An 18247-nucleotide genomic window follows, 5' to 3' on the forward strand; every position below is an offset into this window, starting at 1 on the left:
CAGAGCTTGACCATCTCCAGTAGTCCCGTAGAGATTAGAGGAGCATTAGGGCACATGCTCAAATGCATCTTCTTTCATGTAGGGGGACACAGTACCACCGTTGTTGTGTTGGTAGAGTGTCCCAGTGGTCAGATGTTCATTGATCAAACTCTTATTTCCAATCCTGTGGATAGGAGACAAGTTTAAAATCTTCAAAGAATAGCATTTTAGGTTGTTTGTTAGACTGCACACAGGAGACTACGGTAATGCTTCCCACCCATGGCGAACGATAATTGGACAGGTAGACCAACGAAGGGTGTTCATAATAGCATACCACACCAAGGGACCTGTGTACTGTTTTTTGCACAGCGGCCACTTACTGTCTGGGTCTATTTATGGTGCAGATGACTTGTAGGAAACCTATGATTAGCACCTCTAATATCACAGTATATGCATATCGCTGCACTGACCTTAATGCCTGGACAAGGTTCAAATCGGCAAACTCATGGAGTTCAACAAACGCTTGAAGTACCAGGATGTTAAAATCATCCCTGTACGGAGGAAAAAAAAAACATAAAACACAACCATTAATAAACAAATTTACCTAATCTGTAACATTTCTGTTTTTACACTGTCATTACGGTGTGTCAACTGCAACAACTTCTCTATATGTATCAATATGCTGGTCAGTCAAGTCGAATATCGGCAACCAAGAAATGTCAAGTAGAACATATTATGTAGGCAAAGCAAGAGTATGAATAAGTTCGGTTATGGTTTATCAAACCAATTCTACTTCTGTCTGGAGCGAGGCCTTAAAATATAGATCCATTAAACTCCTTCAATTATGTCCTTTTTCCGCATTAAAAGAACTTGCTGTATTTTCCACAAGGGTAACACAAGGGTTCATACATTAGGTACACGTGAAGTGGCAATTCAGTAGAGCAGGGTCATGTTCTGAAATGGTTTAACACATGTCCACATTCCTCAACCATTGTGAGGGTATAAACCAGGATTACACAACAGGGGCATTCAGGGACGGGTGAGTGACAGCGGATACCCTCTGCTACGCTAGGTGCCTAGCGATGGCATGTAGGAGGTAAGTTTACAGCCATTATTCCTTTTATACACGGTCAACATTTTTTGTAAATAGGATTCACACCTGAAGCGTGTTAGCCCGCCTGCACACTGGCAGATATGTGCTGCGGAATCCACAGCGAGTGTCTGCACCGCGAACCCACAGGAAATACTGCGCATTACTTCCTATGGAGATTCACTGCACCCTACACACGAGTGGAAAACAATTGCAATTTCCGCTTGCGGAGAAAAAAAATCATAGCATGCTCCATTTTCATGCGGGCTCCGTAGGGACAGCTTCCACTGAAGTCAATGGAAGTCGTCCGACCAGCAGCCCCAAAAAAGATTGTGACAGTGCCAGTGCTAAATTCCGCATGTGGAATCTGGCTCTGCCGTGTGCAGGAGGCCGTAAAAGGGTTGTGCAGTCCTACACAAATAATGCTTAGGGCACGTGTAATTAAAAGGGATGTAACCAATTACAATGCTGCTTTCATTTTCCAGAGAGCCAGAGGTGATATCCGAATGGCCCCTATGAGCAACTACTGCACTTCTTCCTTGCACCAGTTTGGTTCTTCTCCAGCAAATCATTTATGGTTCAATAACTTATTGCAACAAAAGGAACTGTTCAATAATATAACAAACTGGATAAATAAAAGCCAAAGTCGGGCTCCAAAAAAAGCAGGTAATACGTTTCATATTTTCTAAAATGTGAAATTTTATATAGAAACAGAACAAACAATACACACAAACAAAGTAGACACCAGACCACAAGGGAAGAATGCAAAAAGGAAGGGGGCGTGGGGGAGTGGTGGTAGGAGCGGGAAAAGAAACCATGTTAAGATTCCCAAGAATGTAACCACTCCACAAAAAGAAGAGGATTTTCAAAATATTAGTCAAGTTTGCCACGCCCCATAGTATTTTTCATGCAAACCAGGATCTTCCACAATGAGCTCCTCCATTCATTGTAAATCCTCAAAGGTGTCCAACCATTCCTGGATGGAAGGGGACCAGCAAAATCAGTTATCACCTATGCACAGGATACTTTAGGTGATAAATAATTGATCGCAGGGGGTCTGAGCTCTGGTACGAAAAAAGCGAACCCCAAGTCCCTGTTGGTGAACAGTGGTGCACAAAAGCAACTACCACTCCATTCAATGCTTATGGAGATGTTCAGCTATCTCAGTCCCATAAAAATAACTGAAGTGGTGGTTGCGCATGCGCACAGCCACTATCCACTTGTGTGTGCCGTTTTGGTGTCCCTGGGGGTCCAGAGGCTGAACCGCCAGCAATCATTTCTCACTTATAACACCTTTCATTTGCTTTTGTAAAGTGTTCTTACAAAACAATTCCTAAATGTGCCCCATTGTCTTTAGTTGGTGGTTAGGCAGAACATTGCAGCCCGCAGTTTATCTCAGATAAGCGTTCTAATGACAGGGCAACATCTGCAGCTTGCGACAGGACACTTACTATTTGGGTGGTAGGTAGACCCACCAATGAAATTGCAGGCTATTGCATCTGGCAGTCCTTGCATCACATTCGCTAACTTATGGGCTCGCTATTTTTCTTTTGGCTAACTGTGCACAAGGCGTGGTAAGCCAGATTATTGCTCAGACGTTCTACATTCCTTGGTCACTACGTCAGTCCACACCTATTGTGAGGAACTTCACCTTGGAGCCTTCAAACTAGAATTCAAGTTACTTCTTCCTGCTAGAGCAAGCAATCAAAACAGCTTGTTCTGGTTAGCTGCCAGAGGCTAGTGTGAACGACGGGAATGTTTAACCAAGCTATGGATCTGTGGTTATGCCTGTGGTTACTAGGAAACTGAAAAAAAGGAGTGTGATCTTAAAGGGACACCAAATATGAAGCAAAAATGTTAGGAAAAAAAAAAATTGCAGCCCAATTCTTCAATGGAAATATGCAAGACCAAAAAAAATGTAGTATTCCTAAAAGTGCATGTTCAATATAAGATAGGCTACAAAAGAATAGAAAAAAACAAAGTTTAAAAAAAGAGCTCTTAGGCCTTATTCAGATGACCGTATTTAGGCAAGTATTTTACCGCATTAAAAACGCTAAAAAAAAACGAGACCATGCGAAGCTTTGGATTGAAAGGGTTCATTCAGATGAACAATTTTTTTTTGCCGCGTTAAATAATCGCACTGGGGAAAAAAATAGGACATGCGTGAATGTTTTTGGTTTTATACACCGCGTGAAAAGATAGGTCTTGCCCTATTTTTTGATGCGATACGCAAGCAAGCTCCCATAGGCGTGTATGGAAACTGTATAAAAGGAAGGGAGAGGGAGTTACCCTGCGTATTACACTGGGAAAAGCAGACTGCTTGCCCTAATTAAGCATTAATTGCTATTCCAAGGACTTCTGCCGATCGTTGGTTTCCATTGCTTCAGCGCATAATTTAATGTTGCCGCAGCAGCGTCACGTGTGAAAAGCATGAAATACGTAAATAAAGATCGGGACTTGATCGTGGCAAATCTTCATTCATACTGTGCATACGGGTGACCGTAAAAATGCATACAGTCCTGTGAAGGAAGCCTTAGGGTGCATTCGCGTGTCGATTTTTATGGATTTTGCAGCAGACCAACCGATTTCACCCTTCCAACTGAATTCAGGGTGCGAATTCTGCTGTAGATCTGCACAAAAATCTGCTGCAATCATCTAAGTGTGAGCGCATCCCTAACGTAGCTGGTGATGTAGCCCGAACGAGTCGAATATTTAAAAAAAGATTAGTTTTAATTTTTTTATATATTTTTTTTTTTTACACCCGTTCAGCTTAGATGCAATCCAGGCACAGGTTCTGCTGTTCTGGGTTATTATAAAAATATTCTCAATGCGGTGCTTGTGTGCCCAAATGTGTGCGCTGGCACACCGACAAATTCCTACAAGGGAGCCATACCAGAGCACAGAATGAGGTGGCAGACAGAAAGCGCAGTGTGCACGTTTGGCATATATAGCAGATCTGAAGCCAAGACACAAATCCTAGACTTCATTTGAAATATTAAGCAAGAGCTTAAATAATAATCACAAAACAGTAAAAATATTAATGGGGGATTGTGAACCAAATGATCAGACGACACTTTGTTCTGAAATTTGTCCCATCCGTGCAATATATGTATAAAAATACTGCACAACTGCATTATATATGTATATATTATGTCACCTAGTGATAGACACAAAAAATTCAGAAAAAATAAAAAAAGGTCTCAGCCTCTGTCAATTGAAACATTTCAATATAACAATGATTAATTTTGACAAATAAACCTCCTGAGGACAAGACAATTTTTAACAGTCAACCAGGCTTCTAAGAAACCCAGCTTAGTACCCATCAGTATGCATGTCAGAAGTATTGGAGTTTACTCAACTATGTTTAGTCAGAAGTATTGGAGTTTACTCAACCGTGTTTAGATGTTTTTTCACAATAGCATGGAAATTTACTGATATGAATCAGAGATGGCCATGTGTTTGTACTCCATAATTCAAACACCAGTCAGACCCCAATCTATTTTTTTTCAACTCAAATCCCTTTAATACCTCTCTTTCTTTTTCTAAGCACAACACACACTGATATACGACGTTTACTGATGCACATTAAAATAATCGCAAAATCAGAGTACATTGCACTCACTAATGAAAACCATCCTAAGTGCAAGTATGCAGCAGAGCCTCCAACATAATTTACATGCTGGTCCACAGACAGACAAATGAAATAAAAGTGCATATGTATAGCACAATCTATATTAAACTACAGGACTCAAAGTCCTAAAAAGACCAAGAATAATAATATTACCAACCAGGATGAGGATCACGCCCAGTGGCGTTGGTATAGGGGGTCACACTTACGACCTGGCCCATAAAACAGGGAGGCCCACCAATTAAAGGGATCTAGAAACCTTTTGGAGAGGGCAGCAAGTGGTTTAAAATATCAAACGCAAGTATACTCACTCTGATCTCTGCCAGTCCAGTAGCACCATGCCTATCAGTGGTGACAAGTATATAGCAAAAGTCACCGCTACATAGCCGAGTAAGCAAAGACCAATGGTAAAGACGGGAGCAGCAGAGCTGGACCGGCAGGGAATTGGAGCAGTAAGTATAGCTTAGTTATTTCTTAACCATCTGTTGCCCTCTCAAATATTTTTCTAGAATTTTGAAAACCCCTTTAAAACGGCGGGCTAGTGGAGCACCATGGTGGGGGATATTATTAGTATTTTATTACACTCCTGTAACAAGTCAATAGAGTGTGAAAAATATCAAACACTTTAAAAAAAAGCAAAACAAAAAAAACCCCCACACCTTTCGTATTTTTCCCGATAAAAATTTGAAACTATTAAAACATTGCATTGTTTATTCTCTAAAAGGTGACTGCAGTAATTTATTTATTTATTATTAAAACTACAGAAGTGTGAGCATTTTGGCACAGTTTACCAAAAACAATGGAACAACAAGTGATCAAAAAGTCATATGCACCCTGAAATGGTAAAAATAAAAACTACAGTTTGCATGGAAAAAAAATAAGCCCTCAGACCGCTCAATAGATGGTAGAATTAAAAAAAATAAAAAATAAAAAAAGGGATGGGTCTCAGAATATGGCAACAAAGTTTATTTATTTTAAATATGGTTTTCATTTTTAATAGTTTGGCTGGTGTCACACAACCGGATTTGAATTGCGGAATCCGCAATAGTCACCCGTGCGAACAATCCGTGTTATTGCACATCCAAGAATAAAGCGTTTGATGTCCGCTTGCGGAAAGATGCTCTATTCTTGTGTGGATTCTGCACAGACCGTTTATATTGAAGTCAATGGAAGATGTCCAACCCGTGGCCCATTCGTAATTGACATTGCAGATGGCGCGTGTTCCTATCACCTATCTCCTAGCAATGGCACGGGAAGCAAAAAAAAGAATTAAAAATTGTACTGCGCATGTCTGATGCCGAGCCACTCGGGCCATCCACAATACAAATTTAAACATTTCCGCGTGGACACCAGTTGCGGTCAAAGCCAGATTCTGCTGCGGGCTCACGCATGCGGAACCCAACGGGCTTTAAGCATAAAAGAAACCGTATTAAATTTGATATAAATCATAATAAAATCGCAGAATGAAGTGAACATGTCATTTTTACTGCACTTCGAATGCCATAAAAAAACTAAACCCACAAACAACGTCTCCATTGTGTTTATTTCCTGTTCACTCACTTCAAACATTGTAAAGCTATGGTTTGCAGTCATGAAAAGAAGTTTTGGTGTTTCACCTCAGCCGAACTCTTCATCTTGGTCGGTATTATATTCTTGTCTTATCAGCAATTTGTTTACTTTTGGGTCTACATTTGTAATTTCATATGGTATTGTTAGCTATTAGAGATCAGCGAGTATACTCGCTAAAGGCAATTGCTCGAGCGAGCATTGCCCTTAGCAAGTATCTCCCCGCTCAAGACGGAAGGTTCGGGTGCCGGCGCGGGGGAGCGGTGAGTAGCAGCAGTCAGCAAGAGGGAGTGAGGGGGGGGGGGGGGGTTGAGAGATCTCCCCTCTGTTCCTCCCTGCAGCCGGCACCCGAACCTTCCGTCTCGAGCGGGGAGATACTCGCTAAAGGCAATGCTTGCTCGAGCAATTGCCTTTAGCGAGTTTACTCGCTCATCTCTATTAGCTATGTATATGTACTTTATTTCATTTGTCTTTCGAGGTCCAGCATATAAATTACGCTTCGAGAGGGTCCGCTATATACTTGTTCTTAAGAGGGGGTTAGTGAGTGCAGTGTTTAATGATTAGTTTAATGTGCATCCATAAACCTTTGATATCTATTGTTAATTAGTTTCAGTGTGTTGATTGGTTGAATATAGCATATACACCAAGGCAGAGTTACTAATACTGTAGCAGCTAGACCGTGCAAACGTAGAATAGACAGTCTTTAAAATGTGCCAGATTTATCATAGTGACAGATATAAATCTGTCAAATTTTAATATTTAGCAAACAGTCTTGTCTCAGCTTAGACCACCTTTTAGCTGGCTTAATTTACACCACAAAAATTGCATCAAAACTTTGGTGCAATTTAGGCCACACTTTTTTTTTTTTTTTTAAACGAAAGAATGCCCAATGTCAGACACCGCAAAGTAAAAAAAAAAAAAAGGGTTCAATAGTGTCTAGTATATATGGCACAAAGCAAGTCTGACAGCTTTCTAGTGAATTTGTGCCAGAAAACTAAAACTTTCAATAGTAAATAGTCCGAGTATGTATACTTGATTAATCCCTTTTTTGGATAGGTTTTATATACTTTTGCCCTTTAACATACTGAGCTATGAACAGAAATGTCAATTGACATTGCGGACGAACCATGGATTCCATGGGAAAAGTAGGGTTTAAAAAAAAAAAAAATCTGTACTGCGCATGTCTGATGGCAAGCCGTGCGGACCATCCACAGTACAGCTGAAGTGACTAAATGACAGGTAAACGCGGACGCCGCTGCTGCCAGGGTCGCATTCCGCATGCAGAATCCGTCTCTGCCGTGTGCATGTAAGTTTAATGCTCTACTAGAAGAAGCTGGCCTATCTGGTCAACTCAGTCTCAAAATAGTTCCTCCCAAGTAATCAGCAAGCAGGCAAGATGTTAAAGGGAATCTAAACTCTTACCTAAATTACCCATTTCCATCTATAATGCTTTCGGAAATCTCCAAAATGTCATGTAGAAATCCAAGGTTCTTGGTCTTTCATGGTCATTTTTCCTCCATGTGAAATTGGTACAGCAGTTGAAAGGTATTCCGGAGACTTTACCCTCCTAGTTTTCACCCATTTACTTCTTAGGTGGAAACTGATAGATTGATGAAACTCCGACCACTGAGACCTCCACCCATCCCAAGAACAGGGGACCCATTTGCCCTATTTCTGGTTGCTTTTGCATTAGAGCTCAGAACAGAGTGAATTAAGAACTGACGGCTCCATTCATTTCAGCGGGGCTGACGGAAATAGCCGAGCAGTATAGATTGGCCATTTCCATCAGCTCCACTGAAATACATGGAGCGGCACCGTGCATCTGCAGCCTGTGCTCAATTCACTGCGGTTGGAGCAGTGATCCAGCAGTGACTGGAAGTGGTGGTTCTAGCGGTCAGCCTGTCAGTTCACATATTCAGTGGGTTGTTGAAAACTGAAAAACAAAAACCCCCTTAATGTACTTACCGGCTGCTGTATTCATGAAATAGCCACTCCTTTTCAATCCCGCTATCACTAGCTCAATCCTATAGCGTCTGTGTGGATCAGAAGTCATTTTCCTTATTTCTATGAGAACCACAATGTCCGTCTCATTGGACTGAATAGAGAAAGTGACTTCCAGTCTGCTGTAGTGTTCAACTCGTCACAGTGGGGACCATGGAGGACAATATGGGACCAGAATAGAGCTGGTATTTTGTTAATTAAGTAGCTGGAAAGTACATTAACTGCACCAAAATGGAATTTGTCAATTCCACATGGGGAAAAATAAAAAACTATTAAAAAAAAAAAAAAAAAAAAGAAGGTTCCTGAGTGCTTCTTTAAAAGGGATCTCCAATTCAGAGAACCTCAGTCCATATGCCGTATTAGAAAATATGGATCACAGGAGTGAATTCCCACACTCGGGACCCTAGTCTACAGTTTTAATGGTTGCCTTACATTTACATTGCTAAATGTCTCTTTACATATAGCATTCCCCAGTTAAAAACAGCTGTTTGCTGCGGGGGTCCCAGAAGCGTAACTCCCATATTAAAAGGGGTTGTGTGTAATTGTACAATCCCTTTAAATGCCTGATAATGCCACCTAGCTAAGCAATTGAATGCAGTTTATTCTTCCTGATAGTCAACCACTTCAGGCTGGGGAGAGGCCGACATTAGTGTTCATCAATGAGAACTGACAGTAAGTCCAGGAAAACTCTTGCCCCCATGATCACTACTTAGTCTCTCGCATCTCCAATTCGGAGACCGTCCAGAAACATTTACATACACATGTCGGAATGATATCAGCTCTTTTACAAGCTGCTGCATTTGAGCAAGGCGCTGCTTTAACAAGGCTCGACATGACTCATTAACTTTCCATTTCTTGATACAAGATGCAGAATTTCCAGTCTAACTCAGCAAAACGTGAATGTTTAATATCCAGGATATCAATTTACCTTTCTCCCAGGTAATCACCAATGACAGTCTTGTTGAGGCCTTCACCCTTGTATAGAAACTGTGCTATATCTTCTGGTGTGTTCTGCAGCAAGTCATTCTCTAGGAGGAACTGGATGCCCTGATGTGGGGGTGAAAAAAAACCTCTAAGTTATCATCAATATGAGATCATCCTTGCCATAGCTAGTCAGAAAGTAGTATGCAATGTTATTACTAATGGAGACAGAGTGGACCGGGTAGTCGCTGCACTACCATCTTGGATTACCGTAGTGAAAGTCTATGAACCAGTGGCAGCTGTAATAGAATACAGTAGGGCACTAATATTAACACCGACCTCCAGTCCTGGGACCAAAGTTAGACTATGGTGCTCATAGCTGGTGACAGGTCCTTTGAAATGCCCAATCCTTTCACTCTCAAAAGGAGATAAGCAGTCATCAGGGGTATCTGGTAGCAGCAAACCCCCATCTCCCTATGGAGAACGTAAGCACGTTCAGCCAAACTGAACATTTATGTGTGCTGAGTTGTTGAAGCTTTATGCCCACCTTTAGGTTTGTGAACCATTAGAACAAAGAACACAATGTTCCAACGCTAATAGTCAGGCAGAAGGCTCTTTCCTGTTGAGTTACTTAAAATTTCTATGACATCCATTTACAATGCACAAATAGTGACATTTAAGAAGATCCTATGAGTGTTTGCTTATGCACCTCATGCCCACATTAAATTCACTTATCTCCTGAAACAGTCATCTCCGATTGAGCAGGACTGGGCAAGCAAAATGCAGAAGCCAGACTCATCCGTCTGGTAGCAATTGAATAAACAGTCTTTTGTGTGCATCTGTCTGGAGACAGCAGCCTACAGCGGGCATATCTGTTTAACTAAAGGCTGTCCAAAGCGTGCTGCAGAATAGCTTACAATATAAATGACTATATACTGCAATAAAACGTACACAAACACAGCTGTAAAGTAAAAAAAAAATTACATTGAAATAGACTGATAAGACTATGTAAAAATATTAATAAACTCAAAAAGCAACTAAACTCAATTCATACCACAACAGACTGTTCACATCTGTGCTACGCGGTTTCCTTCAGAGGTTCTGCTATCTGCGGCGCTGTTCATGCCATCAAATATCCCAGAACCTGAACAGCACCCTGACAGACCACATTATAAAGGCCCTTGTACACCGGCCAATATCAGACACAAGCGTTCCTGTAAGGCTCGATTGCCTGTCGGCCCAATGCAAAGCTGCACGCAGCCAACGAACAAGCAAGTGCTCAATCATTCGCTGATCGCAGCTTTTGCACAGCTGAAACATTCATCACTGTCAGCGGCACACCTTGCCGTATGAACAGGAGATGTGCTGCTGACAGCAAGGATTCTTTATGTTGGATGAATAATCATTTGTCCCGCCGAGTCTGAATTGGCCCATGTAAAGACTAGGTAAGCTCAATGAGCTTGGTGCTCGCCTGCCTGGGCAAAATCTCTCCAAGCGAAAGCGGATGAAAACGGATGGGTCATAACGGTCATAGCTCTGTTACAAGCGACCGTATGAACAGGTCCAAAAGTTAATTGCATTTTGGGGCTCATATTCGTATAATCAGGAATAGTAGAGTAAAATATATAAATTATAAGTACTTTACCTTTTTGGGATCCATGTTGAATTTTTTTCTTCCCATAGCAATCTGTTTGTTCCTCTGTGTGGTTTTGCTAAGAAAAAAAAAAAGTTTAAAAAATAAAAAACTTTACTTTTCTTGAAAACAGCATACACATACATTAAAAGGAAAAATAAATAAATCACAACATACTAATAGTTAATGAAAAAGACTTTTAGACTGTAATGAGGTTACCAAAGACGGAAAATGGGTGTAGTCATCAGGTTTACTGTTATTTTCTACGGAAGCGTTACTGCTCACCACTAATTGATCTTAAATGAGACTGAAGCCGCTACTGTATAGAAAGCCTAATATCACAAGTATTACATCAGATCTTTCACGGTTTACATTTACAAGAAAGAGATTGGCATGATGCCCGTCCAAACATGAAACACGGCTACAGTACAGCAGATTATGAACATACTATAAAATTACTTTAATCTGGCGTCAGTGCGACCCGACAGAGTACTACAATGTATATTCAAAAATCACATGTGACATTCGATACCAGAACTCTGTCCACTGAAGTCAACAGGAATAAAGCATCAACATGCCCTAAAACCAGGGAACATTGTGTTAACTCAGTATTCTAAACTCCTTTTTATTTAAAGGGAAAAAAAAAAAAAAGCACAAAAAAACTGTTGTATTGTCAGCACCCCATAACCCTAACCACAGGGTCCCACTCCTGCACCCTACTGCCCATGAAACTGCATGGAGAGTAACTCCCTGCACACACATGCAAAGACTGTACATTGAGTCTTCCATGTACTCGAAAAACATAGATAGGTGAATATAGATTGCGAGTTCCAGTGGGGACAGAACCAGATATCAAGTGATATAAAGTGCTGCATAATACGCATGCACTATATAAATAAAGGCGATTACTACATGTTCTTGGGTGGGTCATGGCAAACACAGCCAGGTATGTACATAGGCTACCTGCCAGAAGACATGTGTTCTCCCTAAAGGGCCAGGACCCACTATTTTGTATTTTCAGTTTTAACACAAGAGTATCACTTTAGAGGAACACGTGAATAATAACTTACAAATAAAAAAAAGTAGATGTATTATAAGATCACCACCCGTGGCACTGCTGCATAGATTACCAACACTAGACACTCGTGGCCAGATGTACGTCCAGAGATATTTTATTCAACAGTCAGAAATTAATAATGCAGTACAATGCATTTCAACCTTCTCAGGGGTCTTCATCAGGCACTAAACCTGATGAAGACCCCTGAGACTGTTAAAACAGGTTAACTGCATCATTCATTTCTGACGGCACAATAACTATCATTGGACGTACATCTGGCCTCAAGGGTCTACGGTAGTGTTGGTATTCCATGCAGCAGTGGCACAAGTGGGGATCTGATCATACTTCTCCAAGTCTGTGTTTGGGATGGCACTTCCCCCTGTTCATCAAGGCTTGCAGCTGATGTGATCCACGAGAGGGTGCATTCCCAAATGTATCAGGGCTTCACAGGGGAAGTTGTGCCTTGTGTAGCACAGCCCTTCAGTGGAGAAAATGTTCCACTTTTGTACTTCAGGCACCTAGAGAGGTCCCTCCATCAGCCAAGGACATGGCCAGGAAGAAGAGGCGGCGGTATGGAGTAATGAAGAGGGGGTTCTGCCCCCTAGATGATGCGGTGCTGACGAGGCTAGCACATCAGCCCTGAACATCCAGCTCCATGATAGGGACTGTATATATTACTGTGCCAAGCCCCGCCTGAGCCGACATTGTGGCAGCCATCTTGGTCATAAATACAATTGGTGCTGCGGTATAGGACTGAGTTGTGGCAGCAGCAGGGCAGAGAGCCCAGCAGCAGTTACAGTGGGCAGCAGAAGACTGTAGAGATGTGGCAGCGGCCGTTTGAGAGGGCAACACAGCAGACTGCATCTGCAGACCGGAAAGTAGCCATGGACACGAGTGACCAGACACAAAAGGGCCCTGAGGGCTGAAAGAACCACGTGGAAGAAGAGGGAGTCTCCTTTCCCACATGAAGCCAAGTCCTGGAAGAGGACAGCGCTATGGATCTGAGCCAAGGCAAAAGGCCTATATATGGAAGACCGGTCCAATGAGACAGTGTGTGTACACTATGCAGGACCATGATGGACGGACATACGTGACTGAGGTAGTTTCTCCCCAGAAGGGACTGCATTATGCAGAATGCAGGAATAGCGATGACAGCATGAGCTTTATTAGTGTTTCATGTTATGTGTATGTGATGGGGGACAAGGCTCTTTGTAGCAATGGGCGTTCTGTGCCAATTACAGTGCATGTGGGACAGAAGTGTACAGGACAGGTCTTTTTGTACCTACGGCGAGTTGAGTTTGCAATGGCGTGGGACTCCTAATATGTAGATGTGCTTCTATGGTGCGTAACCAGTTAACCTTTATCTTCCTAAAGTAAAGTTACTAATATAAACAACTGTGTTTGCCTCCGCCTCCATCTGTCCCTGCCACGCCAAAGAACCATCACCCATCTGCCTTTATAATCATGGCGAGCCATAATAAAAGTTGGAACAGGACTTCCTCTTGGCCGCAGCCATCACCTGCTGCAAGTGAGTAGATCACTATATTACGTGCTATAAAAGGTTAAAAAAAGTGAGTTGCTATGGTTTAGTATGACCAAAGGCTTTCTGCCCACCTTCTTCTGCCCTAGTTTTGGTGGTTCGGGCAGCTGCTAACACAATAGACATACTCCAGTTTATGGAACTAAAATTCCTCGATTTAGCTACCACTGTAAAGTTCTGAAAGGTGGTAAGTCAACTAAACTTTTCAGAAAAAAAAGGGAAAAAAGGCCACTTCTCCTTTAAGAGAAAAAAAAAGTATAATTGAATAACAAATGTAATGGTCTTTGTAAAAAAAAAAAAAAAAAAAAAAGCTTTTAATAGTTTTTCCTCCCTAAATGATGTCCCGTGACTTCTCTTCCAGTTAAATGTTCGGCTGGATGAGAGTTTTTATTTAAGGTCCGCCAATATCCTGCTTCCAGCACGTACCGCTGAAATTACACAAGATATCCTGTCTTGCCCAGAGGCAACACAAAGCGGCCGTCTGAACACAGACAATCACAAACAGCATTGGAAATAGAAGTTTAATTGGTTCCCTTGCTATTCTAATCAGAGCTCTTCAGAAAGCTAAAATATTAATGTGACATGAAATCTAATTCTTCACCGTCTTACAGGCTGTTACATGTAATTTAAGTCAATCATCGCTTTACATGAATCAAGAGCAATAAAATACCGGCTGGGAGAAAACGGACTTTAATCCACAAGACCAGCTGATCAGGCTGATAACAGTCCTGGAGTGCTCGGAAATCTAGCAGTTTGTCAATGAATTGCTACAGTTTTGCAAAGCATTTTGTTGTTTGTTGAGTATCTTTCAGTTAATCTGTACAAGCCACGTGACCGAGAACCACATCGTAAACCTGAGGCAATTTGCGGTAAAACCCTTGCAGTTTCGCTGTGTCTTTCTTGGCTAAACGGCACAAACCACTGGTGTCCATTTGAGCAACAGTATAAAAAATATATTTCCAATCTCCATATATGCCATGCAAAAGTTGGACGCTCAAGAAGATAGATAGAAGGAAAACCGTTGTTTTCGAACTATGGTGCTGGAGACGGATGCTGCTTATATCATGGATGGCGATGGTCACCAACAAGATGGTCCTAGAATGCATCAAACCAAAAATATCGCTAGAAGACAAAATCACCAAACAGCGGCTCTCATACTTTGGACATATCATGCGAGCCAATTCTCTGGAAACAACATGGATGCTCTGACCAGTTAGTGGGTCATGAAGAAGAGGACGCCAAAGAGCACGCTGGCTGGACGCAATCAAGGCGGATACAAACATGGAAGAACTGAAAGAAGCGGTCAAGGATAGGAAAGCATGGAGAACGATGATCCATAAAGTGACCAACTGAACAGATCATCATCATAAAAGAGGTGCCAACTGAACAGCAAATCTGCCTTACTATGCAGTTACACAAAGGCAGGTGATTCATTGCTCATAAGGTCTCACTCACTCACTCGACCGTATTTTGGCTGCACACATTTGTATTAGTGCAATAAGTGCTAAATATGTAACATGCATATTCACTGCATACTTTATGCACTCATTAGACTAATAGTGCGTAATACACACCAAAATAGGCAGTGATTCTTTTGAGTTAATAGGTTCTCTTTTTGTAATTTGACCAAACGTGCGCAGCCAAATGACACTCTTGTGAGCAACACCCAAATATGCAGATTTTGCCATTCCAGAATCTGGTAAAGCTGAGAATTCAGTACAGAAGATAGTAGTTCACTAGTAGTTTCAGCTCACCTATAGATAGTCGCTGCTTGATTAATCATCGTTTGGTATAAACAGGCAAACCTTTCTCTTTCAACAGCTAGCCAACACATTTTGCAGAGAGGTGTGCACTTCCATTTCAAGCGCTGTCTGTTCTATTTTTGGGCGTTTCAACGTTTTTAAACGCTGTGCGTTGTCCATCGAAATTAATGAATAGCGTTGTCAGCTGAAAACAGGGCACAACTTGGTGCAGCGTTTTTGACAGCGTTAAACGCAACCCTGGTTTTCAGGGAGAAGGGGGGCTTGAAATAAAAGCCCAACCCCAAAATAAGCCCTAGCTACACTATATGAAAGAAAAAAACAAAACAATACTCACCTAACTGGCCCGTCCTGGTCCTCCCGCTGCTCTGCAGGCTTCCAAGCAGTTGTCCGCGCCGACAAAGCATCTCTTGCTGATGATGGGGATTGAAAACCCCGCCTCCAGCAAAAGATAGCTCTGATTGGTTCCCGAGTGCTGGCATTCATTGAATGGCCGCGATTGGCTGAGGCCTGTGTGAGCGGTCTCACTGAAAACAATGGGAGTGTTGTACCGCGATTAGCCTGCGCTAAGCGCACCTGTGTGAGTGGGGCCTAACACATGAGCCTGTAAAAGTGCTGCATTTTTTTAACGCAGAGTTTACTGCGTTTTCAGCTGTGGCAACATGCGTTTTTGATAGTGTTTGACTGCGTTTTCAGCACAGTTATAAACGCAGCCAAGCACGTTGATAAGGCCAGAGCTTGAAAAAACGCAGTTAAAAACGTGGTGGCCATATTCTAAGTCTCCTTGCCAGAATCACTCCCTTTAATATACCATACAGTTAAAAATAATCAAGCTTGGAATCCATTGCTAATAAACACAATAAAGCAGGTTTGTCCTCTGACTAAACACTACATAGACCTAATGAAGCCCGTAAAAGAACCTATTACATACTAAACTGACTGAGGCTCGGGTCACACTTGTGTGCTCTCCATCAAGGTTTATGATATTTCTATGGCAAGAATAGCAGAGACTGCAGCACTATTCAGCAATATCTTATAGACCCCTTTATAAACCAATGGGGTCATACAGGATATGATTAATAGGACAGTAAAAAAGATGTAATTATGTAACCCGTCTTCACCTCTACCAAATAGACCACAACAGTGCAGCCCTTTCATCTTCCCTATAGCTGGGGGTCCCTGTGCGTGGACCCCTCCCGACTGATATTCCTGACATGCCTCTGTGGTATGTCACAACTACTCAATAACCAGAGGTTATAAGCACTGCTGGATCTGTGGACTTACAAAACAGACACAAAAAAACCTGGACCCCCAGAAATCCTACATATAAATAGTCAGCCTCCCACTGTCCAATTTGGCTGCTAACAGGGAACGATGCACATCATTCATATGCAACTAAACTGGAGATAAGAGACTTTACATTAAGGCCGGCTACACATGGCCGGATTTGGATTGTGGAATACGGAGTGAGCGGAATTCCATAGCATGCTATGGAAAATCAGTTTTTCCCACCCACGAGTGGAAATCAATTGCGAATTTCCGCTTGTGGATTGGGGGGGGGGGGGGGGGGGTAAGGGGACACAACGCAGCATGCTTTATTTTGAGCCAGATTCTGTGCAGATAGCCTTCATTGAAGTCAATGGAAACAGTCTGAGCTGCAACCCTAACGCAATCATCAGGTCACGGGAACCACATCATCGCCGCCTAGCGACTGCACAGCATAATCAATAAAGCACATGTGTGCGGGCACACTAGCTGGAACATCCTCCGTACAGAATGTGAAGATTGCGGACAGGTACGCGGGGTCCCTGACCGGGCACAGGGTCGGATTACACTGCGGGATCCCGCATGCAGAATCTGACCCGGCCGTGTTCAGGCAGCCTAAGTGCTACGCTAACCTATATTCACCAACGGTTGTAAAATGGTTGGAACAAGTCATTTGCTTTGAAATTTCAGCCATTTACACATGCAGATCGTTTACATTTTTCATCATTCACTCGATCATTGGCCTTTCAAAAAGGGACTGTGCCAGTGAATGGGACCGGCTGATCAATCACCTTTTACATGTAACGACTTGCAAATGACTGAATGATTATTTTTAGGTCTGCTTAAAAAGAATGACCAATAATAAGTGAATGAATTCTCATTCGTTGTTCAATCGCTGGCAGTGTTTACACTGAATGATTATCGCTCAGTTTCACATAATCCAACAGTTTTTTGAATGATAATTGTTCTATGTAAACGGGCACCAACACTGGACCCCTGCATTAACAAAAAGGAGACCCAGTGGCCCCTGGAGAGCCCTGCAAAGTAACAAGCTCCCAATTTCAAAAGTAACTTTTACTGTGGTCCGATACTTATAAAATCAGTAATCCATTGGTTCCCCTTTAATCTGGTTCAACAAAACCTGTGAAACAAACATCTAAACCCATTAACCCTTTGCAGGATTAAGGTGAACGTTTACCTTTCTTCTACAGACGTTAGATTGTCGATTTCAGTCATCACCTCCGCTATTTCAAACTTCAGCCTCTGTATAAAGTGGAGAGAAAAGGAAAAAAATGTTACACCCAAATGAAAAATGGGGAGGCATGACTTTTACATGTGGGAGGTGCAGACAATTCATGACCCTGACGCAATTATTGCACATTAAAACTTTTGTAGGGCTTTGTGCGGATTTATCATGCGAGGTTAAGGACATTACAGTAAAGTTCCTATATAAACCGATTCACTTGAAGACTCAAAGCGAGAAAAAAAAAAGAAAAGCACTTCAAAAGTGTCAGACACAAAACGTCTTGTTTGTGCATAAAAATCAAACTGCAAACAAAAAAGTAAGAATGTGAAATGGATGAAAGAGGCGTTTGTGTGAAGACAACAGTGAGCCCTGTTATGATGGTGGGAGCAAAAATGGCAGATTTCTTTCCTAATTCACCAACGCTGTGACCGTGCTTAAGTAAATTGTGACTACTGTACAGATTACCAAAAATAGGCAGCAACGCCCTGCAAACTTGTGTGGATGATGGGCGCAAAGAATGCAGTGACTTATACAAACAGGATTGCTTTTTTTCCACCTTA

At 42.0% G+C, this 18247-nt stretch overlaps 1 protein-coding gene across 1 annotated transcript in view; it reads right to left on the reverse strand.

Moving 5' to 3' along the window:
• Positions 1-18247, reverse strand: part of CYTH3 (cytohesin 3) — a 104900-nt gene that overhangs the window by 40999 nt on the left and 45654 nt on the right. Inside the window, exons 3-6 of the mRNA XM_066576264.1 lie at positions 17640-17704; positions 10831-10897; positions 9193-9311; positions 450-530 (exon numbers count right to left, since the gene is read on the reverse strand). Coding sequence (XP_066432361.1) covers positions 450-530; positions 9193-9311; positions 10831-10897; positions 17640-17704 — 332 coding nt within the window. The remainder of the gene's footprint in view (positions 1-449; positions 531-9192; positions 9312-10830; positions 10898-17639; positions 17705-18247) is intronic.

The sequence above is a fragment of the Eleutherodactylus coqui genome, chromosome 8, assembly GCF_035609145.1.
Source record: "Eleutherodactylus coqui strain aEleCoq1 chromosome 8, aEleCoq1.hap1, whole genome shotgun sequence".
Lineage (NCBI taxonomy): Eukaryota > Metazoa > Chordata > Amphibia > Anura > Eleutherodactylidae > Eleutherodactylus > Eleutherodactylus coqui.